Below are 26,179 nucleotides of genomic sequence, written 5' to 3'. Positions count from 1 at the left end.
GAACCCATGAACTCCAACTCAGAGAGTCACAGAAAACTTCACAGAGGAGGGCACATCTGCAGTGCATGCTGAAAGTCAAGCAAGAGCTCAACAGGCAGAGAAAGGAAGAGGATTTATCTGTAAGCTGGTGGTTTTCTAAAAATATCTTCAAGTATTTGACATGAACTCCTTTGTTCCACAAATAGCTTACCTGGAAGCCCATATTTGGGGTTACCAGGAAGTCAGGGTGGGGTTAAGAAACTTATCAATTTAAAACCCTTTACCATTTACATGGTCCCTTAGATTCTTCTGCTAGAAACCCAGGAGTCCCCTGAGTACTGTCTGGAAACCACTGCCACAGACAAAAGGTAATCATGAAAGGTGCCAATCAAGGGACTAACACAATATTTGGGCATGTTAAATAAAATTAGAAAGTTGGACTTGGGTTGTGGCTTAGTGGCACAACACTTGCCTGGCACATATGAAGCACTGTGTTCAATCCTCAGCACATAAAAATAAATAAAAAATAAAGGTTTTGTGTCCATCTACAACTAAAAAATATTTTTAAAAATTACATATTGCCACTGCCACTGTGCCAGTTCAGGCCCTGGATTCTTCCCCTTGATTATTACAACACCCTACTCACTGGTATCCCCACGTTTATAGTTTCCCTCACTAGTATTCCTTCTATACTGCCATACAAGGATTGTTTCCAAAACACACAAACAAAGAATTGGGTCTCTTAGGCTGGAGATATAGCTCAGTGGTAGTGTATTTGCTTACCATGCCCAAGGTCCAGGGTTCAATACCCAGTACTACACACACACACACACACGTCAAGTGGGTTCCCTGAGCATGGCATTTATGACCACAACTTACCAACCTACCATTCTGGTCTCACCTTTCACCATTGCCTTTTAACACACCCTTTGCTGTATTCACAGGGGATGTCTTATTCAGACCTAAACATATCACACTCCTTCCTTAGCACCTTCACATTTTTTCCATTATTGCTCCCTCCACCTTGAATGTCTCCTATCACAAGTTTCCACTCATCTTTCAAGACACAACTCAAAAGTCACCTCTTCTGTATTGCATTCCTTCTCTGTAGGAGAGGCAGTGTATATAAAACAGGATTATGGAGATTGTAGTCCTCAGCTGATGCTCATTGGTTTAGCCACCAAGTATGAAAACACCAAAATATTTCTAGCCTAGTTGGTATACAGTTTGCTTCCCTGAAACCCCTCAATTGTCCCCTTTAAGAATATGAACTTCAGCAGGATCCATGGATCAAAGTCTGGCTCAACAGGGGCCTCCAGGACCACAGTTCCAGAGCTATGGCTAATACCCATGCTGATTATATAGTAGATTTAGATTTTTAACACCCTGCTAGACATTATTATTGCTTATTATTTTTCATCATGATCACTTTATTAAATACATTCTCTGTCCTCCCGAAATGTCCCCCATTTCATTATGACTTATCTGGGATTACACAATTGTTGTGCAGTTCTTTCTTAGCACTCAGAAGTTTCCCCATCAGTCGTGGCTCAGGATTTCTAGATAAGAGGGACTTAGAGGTGATTGAACTGACAGTGGGTGCTTTATTTGTAAGCATAATCTCTCTATGAATTGCATGTAACACAGCAGTAAGAATTTAAAGCTCTCTAAAGCTGTTTTTATCTACAACATTTTATAATATTGAGAAAGCATCAATTATGAGTTTTACTTGTATGGGGGTAGATGGCTCTGAGGGCCTTCCTCTTTTGAAGACCACACTGCTGATATGCCTCTGAGTACCCTGTTATACACACAGTTACTTTCACTACTCTATATTCTCTGGGCCAGGGCTTTTCAAGTCCTATTCTAATAAATTCCCTCAGGGGCCAGCTTTGCTGAGGGGACTGCAAAGAACAGGGTTGGAATAGGGTCAGGGATAAGAAGTGGGCCCACCCCAACCCCTGCGACAACCTGAATAACTTCTCATTACTCTGTTTTGTAATACCAGAATTTTAAGGAAGCTTTCTTTGTAACAAGGGGTACTATGACTAAGAAAAAGGAAACAAGTATTTCAAACCCATGTCCCTAGGTTGTACAGGTATGAAATAAATCAAAACTATGGATACATGGCAGCTTTGTCACCAAGAGCTTCCCACAGCCCTAATTTTCACTCCCCCCTACCCCCAACCCCCATCACAAATATTTACACAGTGTTCAAGCTTCTTCATGTAGAGGGCCAGGAGGAAGGAGCCAGCTGCTAGTTTGGAAGCTCTCTCTTGGACATAGTCATATTCCTGCAGGGTCATCTCACAGATGAAGCGAGACAAGGTCAGTGTCTTCATGCTGGCATGGACACACTAAAGACAGCAAGAAGACTGGTTCAACAATCAATTCAGAAAACAGCACCAGGTGGAAGACCTCCTTTCCAGTTATCCTATCCCCAGTCCAAATAGCTTTCTGCTTGAGCAATGTATCTCTCCTGCCATCATGACTCATCCTAAAGTTATACACCTACAAAAGCACAGGGCCAGCAGTCTGTGTCTGCAAAAGCAGACTTTTTACAGGGAAATTCTGAAATTGGCAGTGCAATTTGTTACCTTTAGGATTTTAAATGAAATTATCAATTGTGGGTTCTCCCTCCTCCCCTTTCTGTGGGAGTCATCCTCCAAAGAGTCAGTCTTACAACTACAACTATGCACCTGGTTCTACCCTAGAAGATGTCCCACTCTCCCAAATAGCCCCTTCCCTTTTTTATTTGAAAAAAAATAATCTATAACACAGAGATAAAAGTGCAGAACACACACTTGTAGGATATAATGAATAATTATAAAATGGCCTCCTCTGTAACCAAAACTCAAGAAAGAAAACATTGCCCACATTCCCCCCAAATGTCTCAGGTGTCCCTTTCTGATCAAATCCCCTGATTCTGTCCTCATCTCAAATCTTATAGGTACATTGTGTTAATCTACAACTTGCCCCCCACCCCAACTCCCTCATAAAGATTACCAAACTTTAAGCCAAAAAGTTGTCAGCCAGCCACTCTGCTTATAGAGTGGCTATAACCCAGAAGTGGAGGAACAAAGATGTTCCTCCTCCTTCTTACCCTAGCATATCTACGCAGAAAATGATAGGCAATGGGAATGTTGATGTCAAAGTTGAGGGCTTGCAGGATACTGATTTCCATGGCAAGCAGTTCATCTCGCTTGTAAATATCATCACAGATGTACAGGAAGTCATCCACACAAGGAGGGCTGGGTTCCTGTGGGTGGAGAGGACAGTCAGTCACAACCAGACAGATATCCCTCTCCTCTCTGCTTATAGATGAAGGCAAAGGGGAAGAAGGGTGAAGGGTAAGAGGCAACCTATCCTTCATGTTAGTCTTTTAAAATTTTGCTTATTCTAATTTATTAGTTTTATGAAACCTTATGGTTTGGGAGCAGAGAAGTAGCAACTTTCATTAAGGAGTTCAAAGAACTTTAGAACTATGGATTGCTACAAAAATCACAGCACAATGCTGGCTCCCTCACTCCTTTCCCAGTTCCTGTCTCCTGGCAGAATTCTTACTACCTCCTTCTCTTCTTGCTCTCTTCCCTCTTCTCCCTTCTCTCTCACTTCCCCTCCTTCTCTGGTCATGCCCCTTTCCTGCTTACCCTCAGAGATATCCTATACCTTAGCTTCATTTGGGTCCTGGCCAACAAAGAGGAAGGGAGAGCAGAGGAGGAAAAGAGGTGGAGTGGGAAAGGGAGGGGTACTTCTTAGCAAATCTTAGAGCCAAGAACACCCATCCTCTGGTGGCCAGGACAGAGGGTCCCTACTAAGTGCTATGGAGGAGGGATATCTTTTCCTCACAGAATTGAAAAGTACAAAAGGACTTTTGTAAGGAAACCTGTGGAGATGGGATGATGAGAGAAGAAAGAAAGCAGCAGTGTGAGAACCTGAACAAGTCACTTCCACTCTCTGGGCCTCAGCTTCCTTTTCTGTAATACTATAGGATTGGTCCAATCTGTGATCTGCAAACAGGGAAGGGGAGGGAAGAGGAGGAAAGAGAGACAAAAAGAGCGAGAGCTGTAGGAAGAAGGCTGGGGTAGGCAGTAACCACCTGGTAAGAAAAAGAGTTAAGAGTCTTTCTGCCTCCTCCTGATCTTCCTATGATCAAGTTCAGGCTCCAGAGGATAGGGGATAATAGGGAGCACCCAGGAAAGTAGTTCTTCTAATCCTCAGCCCCTCTGTCCAGCTTCATCCAGTACATTCTCCTCACCTCTAGCTCCCCTTTCTGTGGCCTCCTTCCCTCCCTTCCCCTGACAAGGCCTTAGATTTCCTATGCCTGGTTCTCACTCATCAGGACAGTAGATCACTGCTCTCAGTCCCTATGCCTTGTGATGGTGCTTCTGGCACTGTAAAAATCCACCCCAAAAGGTCCTATCTTCCTTCTGGTGGTAATACACTTTTGTAAATAGGCCTCTCTCCTCTCAGCTCTCTGGTTTTGTTTTTCTGTGGAGGAACTCAAACAGAATCTGGTGGCTCTCAGAGCAACTCTGAAGGTCTGTGCCAGGAAGTACCCCTTTTATTCCACTACCATCCCTTTTGCTTTTAGCCAAGGCCCAAACAGAAGCTAAGGTGTAAGGTATCTCTTGGGGTAAGCAGGAAAGGAGGGGGCATGACCAAAGTAGGAGGGGAAGAGATAAAGAAGGGAGGGAGCAGGTAGAAAGGGAAGTAGTGAGGATTCTGATAGGAAGTAGGAACTGGGGAGGGAGTAAGGGAGCCAGCATAAAAACAAATCCATATTTCTAAAGTTCTTTGAATTTCTTAATAAAAGTTACTTCCTCTCTGCTGCCAAACCTTAAAGTATTATATAATTAAGATGACTGCTAGCATAAATAAAGGAGAAATAACAGTTAACAAGTTAAACAAGTTCAGTTGGCACCCAGGAAAGGAGAAAGCATCAGAGATGTAGCTAGGAGGATTACAGTCAGTCAGTGTCTCTCTCTCTCTCTCTCTCTCTCTCTCTCTCTCTCTCTCTTTCTCTCTCTCTCTCTCTCTCTCTCTCTCTCTCTCTCTCTCTCTCTCTCTCTTTCTCTCTCTCTGTCACACACACACACACACACACACACACACACACACACAGAGACCAGAAACTCACTTCAGTGCAACTTCAAAAATGACTACTTTACTTGGAGCATTTAGACTCACTACCTTCTATATCAAGCCATTGTCTCTTAAATAGCTCCAAGCATCCTGGTTTGGAAAAAATTTGTTCTATATGCAGATCAAGACTCTAGTAGATGGGGATAGAGTTGGAAGAACAGAAAAGGCTGGAAAGCAGAGAATCATGGACCAGAAAGAAGTTTTAAAAAGAACCACCCATTTAATTAGGCACATGCATACATAACATCTTCAAAGAGGAAATGGAAGAACCTTGCTGATTCTAGGAAACCAATAGAGCACCATAGCCAATAAGCATCAGTTTTCCTGCTTTAGGAAGACAGATAAAAAAAATGATAGGAAAAATTATTTGTATGCAAGTATGTAATTGGAAACACATGGATAGATACACGCACACAAGTGTATGCATAAGTTTGTGTACATATGTGTGTATGCATGCCTAACTACACATATGTGTTCATTCACTATTTTAGGTAGAAATCAGATTAGTTCTCTCTTAGGGACTCATGCTCACCTCAAATTTTGCTGCAATCAGAAAGGCAGTTGAACCAAGGAGTTGTAGCTTGTCTTTCTGGCATACTACCTTCATCAGGTAGTGATCCACCAGCTTTACTGCCAAGTACAAGGTCTCATGACAAACCTCAAAGGTCATCTGGAGGAATACACAAACAGGACAAGAATCAACACATCTTACAGATCCATAAAAATCTCCATACTGATCTAGATTCCTGGACTATCTGTAACATCATGGATAGTCCTGGCCAGTTGGGACTGTGCTAGGAATGCAGAAAACTACTTCAGTAAGGTACCTGCATAAATCTCCCATGCCTTTGAGGACCCCGGTATTATCTGCCCTCACATATTTGAATAGGTAAATAGTCTTTCAAGCCAGAGAGAGAGAGATAAGCTGTTTTGCCTTCTCTGGGGGCACCTTGAGTGGATATACACTCTCTCTCTCTTTGATCTCTGATACTGAAGTTCTTGCTTTCCGCATTTGTTACCAACTTGTAAACTACATGAAGAGATCACGTTTATTTAGTTGAAATACAGAGTCTATTAGCTGATTTATTATTAGTTTCTTTTCTCAACTAGCTATGCTATTAGAATATATTGATTGGGAGCAAGTATCAATAGCACAATTTGGAAGAGAACTAAGAGATACGGGGAGCCAGAGTGAAATTAAATCATTAGCAATATAACTCCCCTTCCTTTCTTTTTCTTAGTTATCATTATCTTTCCTTCACCAACTCCAAGAAATCTTCTCCTATAACCCCAGTCCCAGAATTTATGCTGGCCCATGCAATACCTTTGTGGAAATTAGAAGAAAAAAAAGGTGGCTTCTTTGGGTAAATAAAGCCCTTCAGATAGAAATCAATTACATAATATCTTTATATGAATCAGCAAATGTACACAGCAGCCCTATAGCCAGAATGCATGGCTTGGCAAGCAGTATGAATTCAATTTCACTGGCTGCTTTTGCCTTGGCTAAAGCCCTTGTATAAACACAATTTACACAACTGTACACAGAGGGCCCACCAACCATCAGTGATACTTCTTCCCCATAACTCCCAGGTTCCAAGGATTCAAGAACAACAAAAATCTTTCCTAGCATAACACCTAACTAATAGCCCCCTCCCAACATCTCCACAAGATAGCTATTCAGTTCCTGCCTTCCAAATCTGCAAATACAGACTAATCCCTCTTTGAATGGTTTTAACAGAAAATTCTCTCGTATCTTAAGTGAAATCACCCTCCCTGTAAGCTTCACTTCCTTGGGCCTTCTTTTGTACAGGCTAATCTTGTGGCCAGGAACCCAGATGACCAAAAAGCAGGCAAATGAGAAGCATTGGAGAAATGGATGTATATATTACATAAGCAAATGATTATCAGAAAATGGATGAATACAACAATTCAGCATATGATCATGGAAATACCAAGAAGCAGTTCTAAACTGTTCCATGAATATGGCTTTGAATTTTCTCAGAAATCTGTTTTGGTTTCCTATTACTGCTGAAATTAAATTACCAACAACTCAACAACTTAAACAACACAAATTCATTATATTAGGGATCTGAATGTCAGAAGTCCAAAATAGGTCCTCTTGAACTAAAATTCAAGGTGTCAGCAGGTATGTGTTCCTTTCTGGAGGTTCTACTACAGAATCCATCGTCTTGCTTTTTCTAGCATCTAGAGGAAGCACATATTCCTTGGTTTATGGCTCCTTCCTCATTCAAAATCAGCTAAGTCTCACATTAAATCACAATCCACTTCCCTCTCCCACATTTAAGGACTTTTGTGATTACAATGGACCCACTCACTCAGACAACCCAGAATAATTCCTCTTTCTTGGTCTATTTTGTTTTTGTTGTTGTTGTCGTTGTTGTTTTGGGGCACTTGACCACTGAGCCATATCCCCAGCCCTATTTTGTATTTTATTTAGACAGAAGGTCTCACTGAATTGCTTAGGGCCTCACTTTTGCTGAGGCTGGTTTTGAACTTAGATCCTCTTGCCTCAGCCTCCCAAGTTGTTGGGGTTACAGGTGTGCGCCACAGCTCCAGGCAATATTTCCCCTTTCTTAAATTCCGTTCATTAGTGATTTTAATTCAACTTTACTGTGTAAGGTAATGTATTCACAGGTTCTGGGGATTAGGACATGGATATTTTATTCTGTCTACCACACTGTCCAAAGAAATAAGATGGGAAGAAAAGGATGGGAAGAGTTTATGTAGATGAAAGATAATGACTATCACCGTAAATATCAAGAAATCAGGGTTCAGGTAATTATAAAAAATAAAGATAAAAGAGGGTAGGAATGGAAAGCAGCAGTCATCTGAGGATAATGCTTGTGAACAAACAACACAGCCATTATTTACATAAATTCCTTCTAGTCCCTTACGTAGGCCCTTAGCTGCCCATATATACATGTGGGTATTAGATGGTAGCATCTAAGTGTGTGGGTAATATCTGAATGAATGGTCAAAATTTAGAGACAATAAGTATTTAACTTTGCTGGTTGTGGTGGTGCATTCCTGTAATCTCTGCAGCTCAGGAAGCTGAGACAGAGGGATTGTGAGTTCAGTGCCAGCATCATGAATTTAGCAAGGCCCTAAGCAACTTAAGCAAGACCCTGTCTCAAAATAAAGCATGAGGATGTGGCTCAATGGTCAAGCACCCTTGGGTTCAATCCCCTGTATCAAAAAAGTTTAAATTAGCTGTGTCCATTATAGTAATACCTCTTCCTTGAATGTTAGGCAATATCTTTCTAATGTTATTCTACCACTTGAAACTATGTGAAAGAAGTCTAATCCTTCTTGTGACAGCTCTTCAGCTATTGAAGACAGTTATCATAACTCCCATAAATCTTCCCCATTCAAGACCAAGCAACTTGACTTCCTTTATTCTTTACATTATATGGTTTTCTGTTCCCTCAGTGTCAGGCTCCAAATGAAAGTCTTTGTGCTGGTTAGAGAAGAAGGGGTGATATTCTAGGTAATTTCAAGCAGCTCCAACAAATGTGATAAGAAGCCCTTCAACACAGTACTAATATTCTCTCCCTCTCTTTACAACAGCCTCTGGCTAGAGTACTCTTCCAATTCTCAATAAATAACTATTATTCTTAGTGGAAATAGGTAAGAGAAAATGAAAAGGAAGCAATAGATAAATCAAAACTAGTAATAAAAGATACACTATGTCATGAACTAGAAGACAAATTGGTCAAAATCCATCTCAAATTCCAAAACTCAAAGAACATCTTCTATAAAGAGGAATAAACAGAAAAACATCAACCAGACATATGAAAAGGAACAAGTAATTTTAAAAAGAGAAACATTTTTAGGAATCAGCAAGCATCTACCTAAAAAAAACATTTTCATTCCCAAGAACAGAATGAAATTTTAAAAAGTATATTCTTAACAAGATCTGAAAGGACACTGAACCTATGAAAATAGAAATTCTGGGATCAAGGAAGACTATAGTTTATGGTGCTGGTATTGTGACTCAGTGGTAGAGCATTCGCCTAGCATGTGTGAGGCATGGGGTTTGATCCTCAGCACCACATAAAACATAAATAAGTAAAATTAAAGGTATTGTGTCCATCTACAACTAAATTTTTTTTAAAACACTGGTTTATGATATAACACAGTAACTTAGTTTTAAAAAAAATTGTAACAGTAAACAGGATGTTAGATAATGCCAAAAAAACAAATCAACATTCCAAAGACTACTTTAAGAAATTCTCTTGAAACTGAGAGATAAAAGATAATAAATGAAAACTTCAGAGACATAGAGAATAGATCCTGGAGATACATACAAACTATCCCCTATGCTCTCTTCAAAAGGAAGGACAAAGATCAGAATTCTTCCAGGCAAAATACAGAGCAACAGGGCTAGGACTGTAGCTCAGTGTTAGAGCGCTTGCCTAGCACATGTGAGGCACTAGGTTTGATCCTTAGCACCACATAAAAATAAATAAATAAAAGAAAGGTATTGTGTGTATCTACAAATAAAAATATTAAAAAAAAAAAAACAAAGTACAGGGCATCACTATAGGACCAACGGAGGTTCAGTTAGCCTGGGGCAGTGGGCCCTGCGTGTGCTTACATGAGCCATGTTCCTAGGGAATATGGTGGTAAACCACTTATAGACAACCTGCTTCTGGGTCAAGATTTCATAGGTGGCAAAGCAGCTCCCACTCTGCTAACTATTGAAAGTCAGCCACAGGCACAAAGTTTGTAAAAAAAAATAGAAAAAGAAAAAATGAGAGAAAAAGTAGAAGGGTAAAATTATCAAAGAAAGTGTAGATACAAATTTCTTTCTTGGGCAAAGAAAGACTGGACCTTTAGGTTAAAAGAACTTACAATATAACAGAAAAAAATTAAGAGAAAAAGGCCCACATCTAGAAATGTCAAAATAATTATTCATAGGGAACATAATGTATTAAACATTGATGATTTGTATTTAAAAGTCTAGCTTATTTTAAAAAGCAGATAAAGAAATTAACTAAAATGTGCAAATTATCTCATCTTGCTCAAAGGGAAATTAATAAATTCTATCAAAGGGGTTGCTTAAATAAAGATCATATTCATTTAAGAGAATTATAAAGAAGCTTAAGAGAATGTAGTGTAACTACACTTATATTGAAAGACTACTAAGATTTATTATTAAAACAGCAAGTTGCAGATCAATGAATACAGCATGATCTATTCATATAACAAAAATATTGTGAAACACATACCGAGTTAAAAAACTATATCCCTATAAGGTCATACATGAGTATATATGTATGTATTAATATATTACTCATATAATTTAAGATTTTTAAAGAAAGGACAGTTAAAACTTTATGATAAGACACACAAAAAATGAACTGGATGGATACACTCTAAATGTTTATATTATTATCCCCAGAAAGTAAGAAAAGGAGTGTTGAAGCAAAATAAATTTGGCCTAAATTATTTGGCCTAATTATTCCTCTGTACTTGAGGAATAATTTTGGCCTAAAGCATGCTTTTGTGAATTACAACCTAGCTTGATATGTAAGCAGGTGGTAACCTAAACAAGAGTATATCCCTGTAACTAAGCAACTGAGTCTTAGCCAATCACAGAGGCTGAACTTCCAGCCAATCTGAGATTGAAAATTGACAAAACATGACCACATAAAATAAATGCAAGTGCAGTCAATCAGGCTGCTTGTGTATGTCACTTACTTGTCTCCAGCTATAGGTATAACCTGCTTATGTAGTGGTCTGAACACCTTTGGTCTAGAATGTTCTAGGAACATTTTCATGATCAAGTAAACTGTTAAATTGAACTTGTATGATGTTCCTTTACATAGGAGGAAAGGGTGGTTGATTTTATGCATACATACAAAAATATACATGAATACATACCCATATACATATTATAAACATATATTAATTGTGCACTTTTAAAAAATGTAAGAGGCAGGGAAGCTAAGGTGGTATGAAAGAGTTGAGTGAATGCCAGTAGAAATTAAGAAAACAACAATTATGGGTAATTATCACAATGTTCTCAGGCTTCAGTATATTAAGAAAAACATAAATTGGCATATAAATTATATAATTATTAGGCCTCTGTACCCTATGGAAAATACAGTTCTTCAGTGAGTCATTCATAAAAAAAAACTTGTTATATCTGAAGAAAACCTCATTAGCTTTTAAAAAGCAGAAAATATCATTTGGGTCACATTGTTTATGCACAATATAACAAATCTAGACACTGATAGTAAACCAAACAAAATAAAGAAAAGGAAAGTATTTGAAACAAAAGGTAAGCAGTGGTTTAAAGAAAACAATGACAGATTGGAGATATAGCTCAGGTTGGTAGAGTGCTTGCCTCGCATACATAAGGCCCTGGGTTCAATCCCTAGCACCACAAAAAAAAAAAAAAAAAGAAAAGAAAAGAAAAGAAAACAATGACAACAGAAACTAAACCTGGGTCAAAATGAAATAAAAACTATAATTTCAGATAATTGAGAAAAATCAAAACAGGTGCAAAATTATCTTTCAAAACTAATGGGGTAGGGGTTGGGGATACAGCTCAGTTGGTAAAGTGCTTGCCTTGCATGCATAAGGATCCTGGGTTCAATCCCAGCACCACCAAAAAAAAAAAAAAAAAAAAACTAATGGGGTAAGTTAGATCAATATGTAGAAGAAAATGTGTAGCAAAGTCAGAAATAACTAAAATAAACTAAGTATTTAATTTAAGAAGTTAGGGAAAAGCAAAAATCAACTTCATAAGAAAAAAATAATACTGATGATGAACTTAAAAACCAGAAAAAGTTATATATTTTTCCACGAAATTGTTTTCTGAAAATGACTAGAGGACTGGAAAAAAAATCTCTTCTAAGGAAAAGACACAATGTACATTGTACACAAGCACCTGGGAGAAGGATAACATAGCACATTCATTATGAATATGAAAAACAATCATTTCAAGGATTATGCAAGAATACCATGAATAATCTATGATAACTGTGAAAATATCCTTGAAATAGATAGTTTAGGAAAAGAAAACCTACAAAAATGAGTCTAGGAGAGTGGGCCAATAATCATTGATGTTATCAGAAAAAATTCTCAAAGAATCACACACATAAATGGTACCATGAATTAGTGGGATCATAGGTAAGCTCTTCAAGGAAAATATAACTCTTGCGTTAAATTAATATTATGGGAACTTTTCCCTAATTGTATTAACTCGCTAAAGCACTAAACACAGTTTAGAAGTGATAGTATCCTTCACCAAAAACTTACAAAAGAATCTTATTTATGAATAGAGATGCAGAAATTCCAAATAAGGTATAAGAGTAAGTTAAACAAATTATTACTAAATTCAGCAAAGTGGATGAGCACACAATAAATATAAAAAATATTAATTGCTTTCTTAATATACAAGCAATACATTTAAAAGAAAAAGGGATGATATTCATAACATTCTAAAACTGTTCAATACCCAGAAAAAACATTTTTAAGTCAGTAGGACCAATATTAAGATGATTTTTTTAAATTAAAATGGTAAAAAAAAAGATCTGATAACTAAACAGATATGGCATAATTGGCTTGGAAATTTCATTATTGTAAATATGTGAATTTTCCCTGAATTAATCCCAGTGGACTATTTTTGAAAACTTGACAAAAGTATTCTACCTGAAAGAAATAATATATAAAGAACAACAAGGGATATTTTGTAAAAGAAAAGTAAAGAGGCAATAAAATGTATTACAGAGCCATAATAATAAAAACAATATATTACTGGTGTTAGAACAGGCAATCAGAACAACAGAATGGAATTGGAAATACCATAAACAAACTCAAGCATATAGGCTAAAGATAGCATTTCAAAGCAGTGCACAATGAAACCAATAAATGGGGTTAGGATAAATGGATAATCACTGGGTATATGTATTTAGAGGCTGACACAAAACCAAAATAAATTCCAGACTAAGGGTTTAAAGTGAAGATGAAATTATAAATGTTCTAGAAAAAATTCAGAGAAATATTTATGTAATTTTGAACTGAAAAACACCTTTCTAAACCACAAAGGAAAAGAACTGATATAGAATTGATTACTTAAAATGCCAATACAGGGCTGAGGCAGTAGCTCAGTGGCAGAGCACTTGCCTAGCATGTGTGAGGCACTGGGTTTGATCCTTAGCACCATATAAAAATAAAACAAATAAAATAAAGGCATTATGTCCATTTACTACTACAAATTTTTAAAAATGCCAATACATCTGTGCATCAAACTAAAATACACAGGAAGGTATAAAACTCACAGGTAAGAGTAAATATGCAAAAAATTTCAGAATATATATATATATATATATATATATAATATGTAAACCATTCATATCTTTAATATTAAGAAACAATTAAAAATAATAGCTACCTTAATATATGTTAAGAGATAGGCAACATATAAAAATATAAAATGGAAAATCAAATTTTCAAAATTTGGGGAGGAATGGAACACAACTGTAGAGTTTTCTTATTAACATATTTTCTGCTTTTGTTTCTGTTCTTATCTTTATGATCATGTTAAACAAATATTATTTCAGAATAGCTTGTTATGATCAAAAGATGGGTTTTTAAGCCTCATGGTAAGCATAAAGCAAAAATCTATAATAGACAAACTAAAAATAATAAGCAAGGAATCAAAACATAGTACTAGAGTAATTCACTTAAGCACAAAGGAAGACTATAAGAGGAGGAGAATAAAGGAACTACACAAAATTAGAAAATAAGTTACATAATGGCTGAAATTAAGACCTTATCTATCAACAATCACATCAAATTTAAATGGATTGAATTCTCCAATGAAAAGACACAGTGACTGAACAGAGTTAAAAAAAAAAAAAAGCAAGACCCACCTATATGTTGCTTACAAGAAACTCACTTCACCCCTAAGGAAACACATAAAATGAAAGTAAAAAGTAAGGAATAAAATATTCCATGCAAAATGGATCAAAAAGAGAGTATAAGTGCCCATTCTTCCTTCAAATAAAATAGACTTTAAATGAAAAACAGTAAAAAGAGACTAGAGGCTATTATATAATGATTGATAAAAAAATTCTAAATATATATGCACCCAAATATTGGAACACACAATATACAAGATAATATTAGTAAACTTAAAGTGAAAGAGAGACTTCAATACAAAAATGGTTGAGGAGCCGGGCACAGTGGTACATGCCTGTAACTCCAGCTGCTCTGGAGACTGATACAGGAGGATTGTGAGTTCAAAGCCAGCCTCAGCAACTGAGAGGCACTAAGCAACTCATTGAGTCCCTGTCTCTAAATAAAATACAAAATAGGGCTGGCGATGTGGCTCAGTGGCAGTGGTTAAGCACCCCTGGGTTCAACCCCCAGTATGAAAACAAAAAAGAAAAAAAAATGAAGGAAAGAAGAAAGATCTCAAACTTATCATTATACCTAGGGGCTGTGGCTGTGGCTCAGTAGTACCACACTTGCCTGGTGTATGTGAGGCACTGGGTTTGATTCTCAGCACCGCATATAAATAAATAAAATAAAGGTCTATCAACAACTAAAAAAATATATTAAAAAAACTTATCATTGCACCTCAAGGAACTTGAAAAACAAGAGCAAACCAAACCCATAATTAAAACAAATAAATGAATTCAGCAAAGTTGTACAATACAAAATCAACATATAAAATATGAGACGTTGGAATAGGCAAGTATTTTTTTTGGTCAAGATCTCAAAGCACAGAAAATGGAAGCATTAAAAAACAGGCAAATGGGATTACATCAAATTAAAAAGCTTCTATACATCAAAGGAAACAATGAACAGTGAAGAGATAACCAACAGAATGGACAAAATATTTGCAAACGATAAATCTGACAAGAGGTTAATATCCAAAATATATAAGGAGCTTCAAAACTCAATAAGAAAAAACATTTAAAATGGACAATAGATCTAAATAGACATTTCTCAAAGACATACAAATGACCAACAGGTGCATGACAAAATGTTCAACATCAGTAATTATAAGGGAAAATGCAAATCAAAACCACAATGAGACATCACTTCACTCTAGTAAGAATGGTTATTATAAAAAAAATTAAAGATAACAAGTGTTGGTGATGAAGGGAAGAAAAAGAATCCTTGCACACTATTGGAAGGAATGTAAATTAGTACAGCTACTATGGAAAACTGTATAGGGATTCCTCCAAAAACTAAAAATAGAAAATAAAATAAAATCCCATTCCTGCATATATATCCAAAAGAAATGAAATCAGCATTTCAAAGAGCAGTCTGCATTCCCATGTTTATTACAGCACTATTAACAATAGCCAAGAAATGGAAAGTTAAGTGTCCACCAAGAGATAAATGAATAAAGAAAATGCAGTACATATACACCATGGAATATAATTCGCCCACAGAAAGAATGAAACCTGCCAGGTACAGTGGTGCACACCTATAATCCCAGCAGCACAGGAGACTGAGGCAGGAGGATCACAAGTCCAAAGCCAGCCTCAGCAATGTAGGGAGGCCCTAAGCAACTCAGCAAGACCATTTCTCAAAATAAAAAAATAAATAAATAAAAATTTAAAAGGCTGGGGATATAGCTCAATGGTTAAATGCCCCTGGGTTCAATCCCTGGTAACTCCTGAAAAAATTTTAAAAAGAAAGAAACAAACAAATAAACCTGTCATTTGTGACATAGCCAAGCACAGAAAGACAAGTTCCACATGATCTCACTCATATGTGAAATCTAAAAATTTTGATCTCATAAAAGATGATTAGAATGGTAGTTATTAGGGACTGGGGTTGTGGCTCAGTGGTAGAGTGCTTGCTTAGCACATGTAAGGCACTGGATTCCATTCTCAGCACCACACGAAAATAAAATAAAGGTATTGTGTCCATCTATAACTAAAAAATAATTTTAAAAAGAAAGGCCAGGGAAGGTAGGAGTAGGGCAGGGATGCAGAATGTTAATCAATAGGTACTGGATGACGGGAGCAAGAGGTTCTAGTGTGCTATTGCACACTAGGGTGATCCTAAAATAACAAAAAATAATGTACTGTACCATTTTAAAAATATAAGAAAGGCAAAATTTTGAGTGTTGAGTATAGAGCAGAGGGAGATGAAGTTTGGGTTTTCCCTCAGAGCTACACAATCAGAAGAATTTATCAAAATGACTATATTTAGTTATTACTGCATGTATTCTGTTTGCAGACCAGAAATGGTTGGATGACTAATAAAGACAAGTGTTATCCATCATGTACCACCACAAGAATAGGATCCTAATTAGAATAAGTAATACTCCATTTATGTATAATATGTCAAAATATACTTTCAAAGTTTTCACCAGAAAGAAATGATATCTATTTGAGGAGATAAACAAGCTTAGCTTGATTCAAAAATTATGCAGTGTACACATGTATCAAAATCTAACATGGTACTCCATTAATATAGATAATTTTAATTTTTATCAGTTAAAATAAACTTTAGAAAATATATGAACCCTTGATAAATACAACAACTGTGATGGATCTCAATGAATTATGGTGAATGGGAAAAATAAGTCTCAAAAAGGGTATTAGTACATGATCCCACCTATATACCATTTGTGAAATGATAAAATCATGGAGACAAAAATTAGATGTCAATGACAGGAAAGTGAAGGAAGGGAAATTGCTGTGGCTATTTGTTGAGAGCCACAGCCAAAGGGGCCCCAGAAAACTTCCAGCTGCCAGCAAACTCCCAGCTGCCGGCTGATGATTGGCTCACAGTGGCCCCAGCAACATCTAGCTGATTGGCTCCTCTGCGGCGATGTTCATTGGGCTGTTTCCCTGCCCTTCAAGCTGCCAGCTGATGATTGGCTCACAGTGACCCCAGCAACATCTAGCTGATTGGCTCCTCTGCAGTCATGTTCATTGGGCTGTTTCCCTGCCCTTCAGACTACGGAACTGCTCATTGGGGGACTTCTTTGGCTCCGCCCACGCGACCCAGCCAATCGGCCTCAAGAGCAGGAGGATTGGGGGAGGTGGTGTGGTTTGTGTGGGGAGAGGCTTCTGGAAGCCAGTGGTGGCAGTTGGGCTCTGAGGGTTTTTCCTGAGGAGCTGTTTTGTTTGGCGTTTGTAGTTTTAAAAATAAAGTTTGTTTCTTTTGACAAGTGGCTCCTGAATTGTGCCCAGTCAGACTGTGGCAGCTATTAAAAAAGTAGCATGAGAGATTCTTCTGGTCTTGACTATAGAAACAATTACAAAGTTCACGCATATGATAAAATAGACTAAAATATATAGTATTATATATTGGCATCACTTTCGGAGCTTTAAAAAAATATGTGTGCCTGGACTACATCTCCATAATTCTGATTAAGTCGGTGATGAAACCTGATGCACCCCAGCTGTACCCCTAGTTGATAACTACTGCTTAAAGAAGGGGAATAATATATGCCTATTGATGTTAACAATGTGTGAGATTGTAGGATCACAGGTAATTTTAATTTCTTATTTTGCTATAATAAATATGCATTTTGTGCAATAACAATAGAAAAGGCCTCTTTAAATTTCAAAGTCCAATGGCAATTCACTAGAAATTTCTAACTTGGTAATGATCAGAAACTTTGGGGTTCTATTTTATGTACTTAAGATCTACTCAATTTCTACTCTTAAACTAATTTACTAGTAATGTCCATAAGAGGAGAGACATTTCCATGCTTTGTTGATGTCGAAATATACTGTATCTACCACATTTTCCTTGTTTGCCACACCAAAGCAAGCCCAAATCACTTTTCTGGCACTTAATCAAGCTTAGAAAACTCTACTACTTTTTCTTCTCAATTATATAGTAAAACTGTGCTCAGCATACACAGACTATGCCTTATATTTCCTTGCAAATTCTATAGCAATTCATTCCATACATTTGACAAATATTTATCGACTCCCTACTATGTGCCAGGTAGTATTCTGGGCTCTCCTTCCTTAGTATAAAATAATAAAGTATCCATAGTGGAATTTCCTCAATCCCTCAACAGACATCTGCCTATCATGTCTGTTGCCATATTGTCCTCCCTATCACCCATTCCACTCAAACTTGGAAGACTTTGTCAATGACCCTAAATTCAAATCACTAGATACACTTTTATAAGACTTTGAGAATGATAGAACCAACATATTATCACTGTCTCTTCTAGAAAGTCTCTCCTTACAATAGGTTCCCACAGTATTTTATTTATAACATACTTAGAGTACTTAGTATATTCTACTTTGTATTATACTTATGTGTCTGCATATTTTATCTTGCCCCCTAAATCATAAGCTCCTTTAGAGCAGGAATTATAATTTCTTCAGCTCTGGGGATCCAGTAAAATTTTACCATGTTTTGGCTGGTACTGTGGTATGAATAACCAAAGAAAGAGACAGAAGCTCCTTAAAGCAGCAGTTTTCAGGCTTACCTGTACCTCCACCAACCAGTCGACAAGAATGGCCCTCATATCACTGTTGATGTCAGTCTGTTTGTCCATGTATTTATTAAGTATGAAGTTTTCCTAGTATCAATGAGAAAGAAATGTTATAAACTCTCATTTTAGTTCCAAATTATAACTCAATTAACTTCTCTCTCATCAGTTCTAACTCATTATTTTCGACTGGTATCAGATAGGGGCAGCTCAAAATAATTTTTTTCCAGACAAGTTCCAGTTATGCTTGGAAAATGGACACTTATTAAAGTGTTAGAAAAAGTATTGAGGAATCCAGGATGAATAAGGACTATTATTCCACCTGTGGCTATAGATGAATGCCAAAAAGAGTCTATCCTCTTTTGCAAGCCAGTCTAAATCATAACACCATGCTATGTAGAACAGTATGTCTCAAAATTTTATATATGCACTACTTGGGGATCTGGGAGAACTTCAGATTCTGATTTAGAAGGTCTAGGGTGGGGCTAAGTTTCTGCATTTAAAACAAGATTCCAAGTGAAACTGATACTTCTGAGCCAAGGTTCACATGTTTAGAAAAGCAAAATTGTCTCTTACTTTCCCTAAGGTATAGATAGTTCCTGACTAACAGTGGTTAACTTAATAAATTTCAACTTGATGTTGGTCACCAGGGGAAATAATCTATACTCCATAGAGATCTGTATGTCTCAGCTAGGATGCTTCAACTCATGATGGGGTTTATCTGGATATAACCCCCCTCAAGATTCAAGGAGTATGAGATATATTAGAAAAAGAATGGACTCTGAAGTCAGATAATCAATTGTTCTCTACCTATAGAGAAGATAAGATATTCACCTACTAAAAATTCTAGGTGGTTAATAATCTTGATCTTATCTAGTCCCTTGTGAGAGACAGAAGAAATTTGGAATTGATAAATATTAGTAGTAAAGGAGACTAGCAGATTTCAAAAGAAAAAGAAAACTGCACCAGATTAGAGAGCTACAAAAAGCTGTGATCTAAACAAACAAACAAAAAAGTTGTATTCTTAAATTCAATGCCAGAAACATGCACAGAAAAAGGAGATTTCTAAAAGCAACTATCCAGAAATAAAACTATTTGATCAATTTTGTGTCAGAATATCTCCTTCATACCTAGAACAGCATGATTATGGTCTTCAAGGTAATCAGACTTTAGTCCCTGTCCCAGCTCTACCACAGGATAATAGTAAGACTCTGGCAGTTTCCTCTAAATGTAAAAGGGAGATAGTAATACCAATTATCATGAAATTAATGGGAGAATTAAATAAGATAATGTCTATAAATCTCTAAACACAGTTTCCAACTCATAGTAAGCTACCAATAGATACTAGTTGCTATTATTGTTGTTTTCATCATTATTATTCCCTTCCCTGTCAACTTGTAGGCTGAAGGAGGAAATGAGGACTAGAAATCATTGCCCACCCCCAGATACCTACATACCTCTCTATTTTTCAAGTAACTGAAGATATCCTTGGCATATATTGAATTGAAACATGGATCGCTGTGGTCCTTGTCAATATCTTCTGGTATGGTCATCTATTTAGAAATCACCAAAAGGATATATTGGAAGAAGAAGAGAAAGTCCAAGAAAATCTTAGCTCATACACATCAAGGATGACTCCTTTCTCCCCACTGACTTTTTATGCTAAGTTCCTCAAGCCTCATGTATCCTGGGCTATAACAGAGAACCTCTTGGCCCTCTAATACTCATACTGTCCAGTGATCCAGAAATGCCTAATATACGAATATCATGTCCTAGGAACAAGGTATCCTTTTTACAAGAATACTCAATTCTCTAATAAAGGCATCTTATTTTATTATTTTAGCTATATCACCTGCCTTCTTAAGTTCCTTTTATGGCCAATTATTCTTAGTAGCCTTTTCCTTCCTTCTACATATTTTCCCAGAATGTTTTGCCCATATGAGGGTTATTTCTCCTACTGGATGCTAAATCTCATCACTTCATTCTTCTAATTTACAACATAGAGACCACCTTCCTTGGGATATGTCCCTGTGAATTCTGCTCATATTTGACTAAAGTCCACTGTAATGCTGATTAAAATTACTAAGAAAGGTAATTTCCTGAATGTAATTGGCTAAACACTATTGCAAAGTCCAAATATATAGGACAATATTCCAGATGCTTTTGTATTTAAATACTTTCTGATTGCCTAGGTCTATCACTATGACAATCAGAAAGTCAAGATATTCTACAAGGGCTGTGGTGGCACATGCCTGTAATCCCAGTAGCTTGGAGACTGAGGCAGGAGAATTATGAGTTCAAATCCAGCCTCAACAATTTAGTGAGGTCCTGAGCAACTTGTTGAGACCCTGTCTTAAATTTAATATTATATATATATATATATATATATATATATATATATATATATATATATATATATAAAAGGCTGGGAATATGGCTCAATTGTTAAGTGCCCCTGTGTTCAATCCCTGGTACAAAACAAAATATTCTAGCTACAAGGCCAGCAACAAAAGAAAAATGTCAAAGAACCTAGTAACTTCAAGCTATGAAAAATAAGGTGATTCTGCATCACCTATCATTAAATAAAACTAGAAGTAAACTCCCCAAATATCCCCCTCTCCCGAAGTAGAAGGTGTTCCTATAAATTACTACATACAGTTCAATTCCTTAGGAAAGCAAATAAGAAGAAACCTCTTTGGGGCTATGGGTATAGCTCCTTGCAGAACACATTCTTTGCATATGCAAGGTTCTGTTTCAATCTCCCCAGCAGCAAATTCAACAAAAATCTCTTTTCTAGGAGCTACAAAAATACAGAGAACACATCATCGAATTTAAGAAGAAAGATAAATACCTCCTTTTCTATGCTCTCACTCTGAGATGAAAAAGGTCCTTTGGAATCAGGTTCACATTCACTGGACTGGCTGGTGGTACTGTACTGTGCATTGCACATGTTGGCAGCACTGGATTTGTCTGTACTGGTTTCAAGGGTAGTGCTGGATACACGTGGGTCGTTCTTAATATCAAAGGTCAAGAATGTTTTGGAAAAAGTGTCTTCCTTGTGAGTAGGATTTTCCTCCAAAGCCAAAGGATCTTTAAAGGAGAACTCCTTCCCAGTGATGGGTTTCTCGTCCAAGTCTAATATCTCCTTGAAAAGGAATATCTCCTTTGTGGTAGTTTTCTCCTTCATGGCTAATGGCTCCTTCTCCACATTGGACTTCTCCTGAATGACTAATGGCTCTTCAGGTATGGTCACCTTCTGAATGTTGAACTTCTCCTGCAAGGCCCAGAGCTCTTTCAGGGTAGCCTCCATCTCAGCACTGGGATTCTCCTGCGAGGCCAATGGTTCCATGAAGAGGCCTCCCCCACCAACTGTGGGTTTCTGTTGCTCCTCGATGCTGGGTTTCTCGTGGAAAGCCAAATCTTCCTTGAAGTGAGCTCCTGTGTCCATGGTATACTGCTTCTTAATGGTGGAATTCCTCTGCAAGATCAATGGCTTCTTGAGTACAGTCTCCTTCTCAATGCTGGGATTCTCCTGTATGACCAAGGGCTCCTCCAAGAGGATCTCTTTCTCTATGTTCAGAAACTCCTGCAAGATCATTGGCTGATTAATAACGAACTTCTCATCACTAGTAATGTTCTCATGCAAAGCCAACTGCCCCTGAGCATCAAGCTTCATTAAAGATAATTGCCCCTCTATGCTTGGTGCTTCCTCAGTGGAGGGCTCTTTCTCCAAATTGGAGAGCTTACTGAAAAGGGACGTCTCTTCACTGATGCTTTTTTCCTGCAAAGCCAACAGCTTCTCTGGGGAGTCTTCTTTGGTACTAGTCTTCTCTTGCAAGACCAAAGCTTTCTGAAAAAGGGACTCATCTTCATTGGTAGGCTTAAAATGCAAAGAATGTGGCTCCTGAAAGAGGAATTTCTTCTCAGTGATAAGCTTCTCCTTCAAAGTTGCTGGATCCTTACTATCTGATTTTTCTTCAGTGGTGATCTCCTGAAAGAATGATGGTTGCTTTAAGAGGGACACCTCCTGCTGGTTGGTATGCTTCTTTTTCAGTGAAGATGGTTCCTGGGAGAACTTCTCTTCAGTTGTAGGCTTCTTCTTTAAAGGAAATAGCTTCTTATAGAGTGATGACTTTTCAGATGTGGTCTTCTGCAAGACCAATGGATTCTTTACCAGGAACACCTTCCCATAAGTGATTTCCTTCTTTTTTAAAGACAATGGTATCTTAGAAAGGACTGTCTCTTCAGTTGTAGGCTTCTTCCTAAGTGACACTGGCTTCACATAGATGGAATTATTTTCTTTATCAATTATATCCTGCCAGTCTGACAGTTCTTTCCAGAAGGGCATTGAGTAAGTAGTACCCTTTTTTTTCTCTAAAGACACATTTTCTTCTTTAAAGGACAATGGCTCCTTAACCAGAGACTTCTCTTCAGAAGTAACCATTTGCAATACTAGCGGCTTCTTCATGTGGGACACTGTCCCTTGAGTGGTGGGCTGCTGCTTCTTTAAAGACAAAGGATTTTTGGAAAGGGTGGCTTTCTCAATGGTATGTTCCTTTGGAAAACCCACAGCTTCCTCAAGAAGTGGTTCCTCCTTAGTGGGAGACTTTTGGGGAGTCAACGGCTCCTTAGTGAGTGATTTCCTCCCCAAGGTTACTGTCTGAGGCTTCAAGCAGGAGATCACCCCCTGAGTATTAAACTTCTTATTCAAAGGTGATGGCTTCTTTGTGTATATTGTCTGCTTAATAATATGCTTCTTCTTATAAGAAACTAGCTCCACAAAAGATTTATCTTCATGATTCCTATTCTCCTGCAATGCCCGTGGCTTCTTCAAGAATCCCACCACCTCTTGAGTCATGTGCTTCTCCTGCAACATAGATGACTCCCAGGAGAGAGACTCCTGTTCAGTGGTAGGCATCTTTCTAAAGGGTGATGGCTTTGTGATGAGTGACTTCTCTCCAGAGGTGACCTTCTGCAGTACTAATGGTTTCTTCAAATATGATATCTTCCCTTGAGTAATGCATTTCCTGTTTGAAAAAGTCTCCTCAGTGGTAGGCTTCTCCTTAAAAGCTGATGACTCCTTGAAGAAGGACTCTTCTTCCAAGTCTATCTTCTCCCACAAGGTCAATGATGTCTTCGAGATGGACACCTCTCGTTCAGTGGCAAGCTTTTCTTGCAGTGCAGATGGCTTCCAAAAAACGGACACCTTCTCAGAAGCAGACTTTCTCTTAAAGGACAGTGGTTCCTTAGAGAGTGACTTCTCTTCAGAGGTGACCTTCTGCAAAACTAGTGGCTTCATCACATTGGAGATCCTCCCCTTTGTGGCACGCTGCTGCTTCTTTAGGGTTAATTGCTTCTTAGTGGGAGATGACTTCTCAGTTTTAGGTTTCTTCCAAAAACTTATTGGCTCCATATCAAAAACTTTGTCATCATCATTGTTGTCCTGGGAAGTCCACAACTCCTCCCAACAATACTTCTTCCCCTGATGTGTGCATGTCTTCTTCTTTAAGGATAATGTCTTCTCACTGATGACAGTCTCTTCAACTTTATGCTTCTTCCCCAAAGTCACTGTCTCTATAACAAATTCATCATCACTGTCAGTCTGCTCCTGCAAGGATAGTGACTGCTTTAATAGAGACATGTCCTCATGATTTCTGCACTTCTTCAATGACATCTTTTTGATGTTTGTCTCCTCAGTAGTTGTTTCCTCTTTTAAAACTAATGACTTATTGATGAGCGATGCCTCTTCGGTAGCTGGTGTTTTGAAGTTGGTGGATATGTCTACAATGAGTGTTTTCTCCATTATATTTGGCACTGGGGTGGTAGAAGCTGTTACTGGTGAGATTTCCAACTTACACCTGCAAAGCAAACAATGTTTGAGTAAGAAGAATATAGTTCTTGCAGTCCTCACCTACCATCTCATTTTGTTGCTACATGAATTAAGGCCTGGAAGAGAGACAATCCCGACAATCTCTCAATCCCGAGAGACAAAGTAGAGGGTAAAAAATAATAGGAACCATATTAAATCAAGTAAGCAGCATACTATATAGTTTCTATGCCTAGGTCCCTACACTTTTTTACAATTTCCCCCTGAAATCCATTTTATGCTCTCTCTCATATGATTTATTACTTTTATTTTATACAACGACTTTTGTTATAATACTTATCACATTGTATGAGTTATCTGCTTACGTATCAGTCTTCCTCACCAGCTGCAATTATTTGTCTTTGTCTATTAGCACCGAACATCTGGTAAAACACAGGCTCAAATTAATATTGTTTGGAGGCTAATGAGAGAGGCAGGGTTGTAATTAATTTTGGTGGGATCTAAACACATTCCCTTCACCTTGGGTTATTCAAAAGACACTTTCCCAATGAAAGTAATAAAAAGAGACCAAAATAGAAATTTGTCACATGTGTCAGTGCAAAGCTTTGTTCTGAATAGCATTTTATGACCAATTAGAGTGCCTAACCTAGTGTGACCAAATCACTGGAAGACTAGAAATCAAATAAAAAAGAGTGATAATTAAAGGTAAATAAAATCTCTGAACAGGGGGAATACATGCCTCTAAAGATTAGATATAATTTAACTCCACTTATATGAAATATTCAGAATAAATACATCCATAAAGATATATCAATAACAGAAAGTAGATTAATGGTTACTGAGGCTGGGATCAGGAGGAGTTGGAGAGGGGGACTGGAAAAGGAAAGGGACTCCTAGTAGGGTTGGGGTATTTTTGATGGTAATAAAATACAAAATCAGATAGTGGTAATAGCTATAGAATTCCAGAAATGTAATTTAAAAACACTGTATTGTAAAAATTAACTGAGCAATTTAAATAAAATTGCCTCAAAAGTTTTACCAGACAAGACAAGTTCCAGGTCCTTCCTAATGAGAACTTTTAGAGGCAATATTCAAATAGTCTAGCTATGATAGGAACATCCATTCTGATTGGAAACAGACTGCCTGAATTCAAATCCTGGCTCCTCCACTTATGACCTGGGTTACATTGGGCAAGTTTAACTCTCTGTATTTCAGTTTTTCCACCTATAAAATGGGGATCATAATAATGTCCCCTTCATAGGCTTGTTGTGATTATTTGACAAATTAATATGCTTAAAACACTTACAGAAATGATATAAATAATTTCATGCCAATAAGTTAGATAATTTAGATGAAATGGACAAATTCCTAGGAAGATGCAAACTACCAAATCCTATTAAGGAAGAAATTTAAAAATCTGAATAGACCTGTAATAAGTAAAAACACTGAATTAATAATCAAAAACCTATCCTCAAAGAAAACTCCAGGCATAGATGGCTTCAATGGTGAATTCTATAATATATTTAAAGAATTAATACCAGTTCTTCATGAAGATACCCTAAACCACAAAGACATCACAAGAAAACTAAAGATCAATACCTCTTATGACTAGAGATGTAGAAATCCACAACAAAATACTAACAAGTCAAACTCAGCAATGTATAAAGGGTTAAGAAACCTTAATCCAGTAGGACTTAACCCAGGAATACAAGCTTAGTTTAACATCCAAAATTCAATTCATGTACTATAATACACCAATGGAATAA

At 37.3% G+C, this 26,179-nt stretch overlaps 1 protein-coding gene across 1 annotated transcript in view; it reads right to left on the bottom strand.

Annotated features, from left to right (window-relative positions):
* Ccnb3 (cyclin B3) overlaps window positions 1–26,179 on the bottom strand; it is a 45,866-nt gene that overhangs the window by 1,354 nt on the left and 18,333 nt on the right. Inside the window, exons 4-11 of the mRNA XM_077793654.1 lie at window positions 22,084–24,444; window positions 21,870–21,933; window positions 21,438–21,788; window positions 20,044–20,139; window positions 18,584–18,676; window positions 5,657–5,794; window positions 3,083–3,238; window positions 2,187–2,336 (exon numbers count right to left, since the gene is read on the bottom strand). Coding sequence (XP_077649780.1) covers window positions 2,187–2,336; window positions 3,083–3,238; window positions 5,657–5,794; window positions 18,584–18,676; window positions 20,044–20,139; window positions 21,438–21,788; window positions 21,870–21,933; window positions 22,084–24,444 — 3,409 coding nt within the window. The remainder of the gene's footprint in view (window positions 1–2,186; window positions 2,337–3,082; window positions 3,239–5,656; window positions 5,795–18,583; window positions 18,677–20,043; window positions 20,140–21,437; window positions 21,789–21,869; window positions 21,934–22,083; window positions 24,445–26,179) is intronic.

Source organism: Urocitellus parryii, chromosome X (genome assembly GCF_045843805.1).
Source record: "Urocitellus parryii isolate mUroPar1 chromosome X, mUroPar1.hap1, whole genome shotgun sequence".
Taxonomy (NCBI): domain Eukaryota; kingdom Metazoa; phylum Chordata; class Mammalia; order Rodentia; family Sciuridae; genus Urocitellus; species Urocitellus parryii.
Note: the sequence above shows the minus strand (reverse complement) of the source record. Positions and strands in the feature narration are given on the sequence as shown.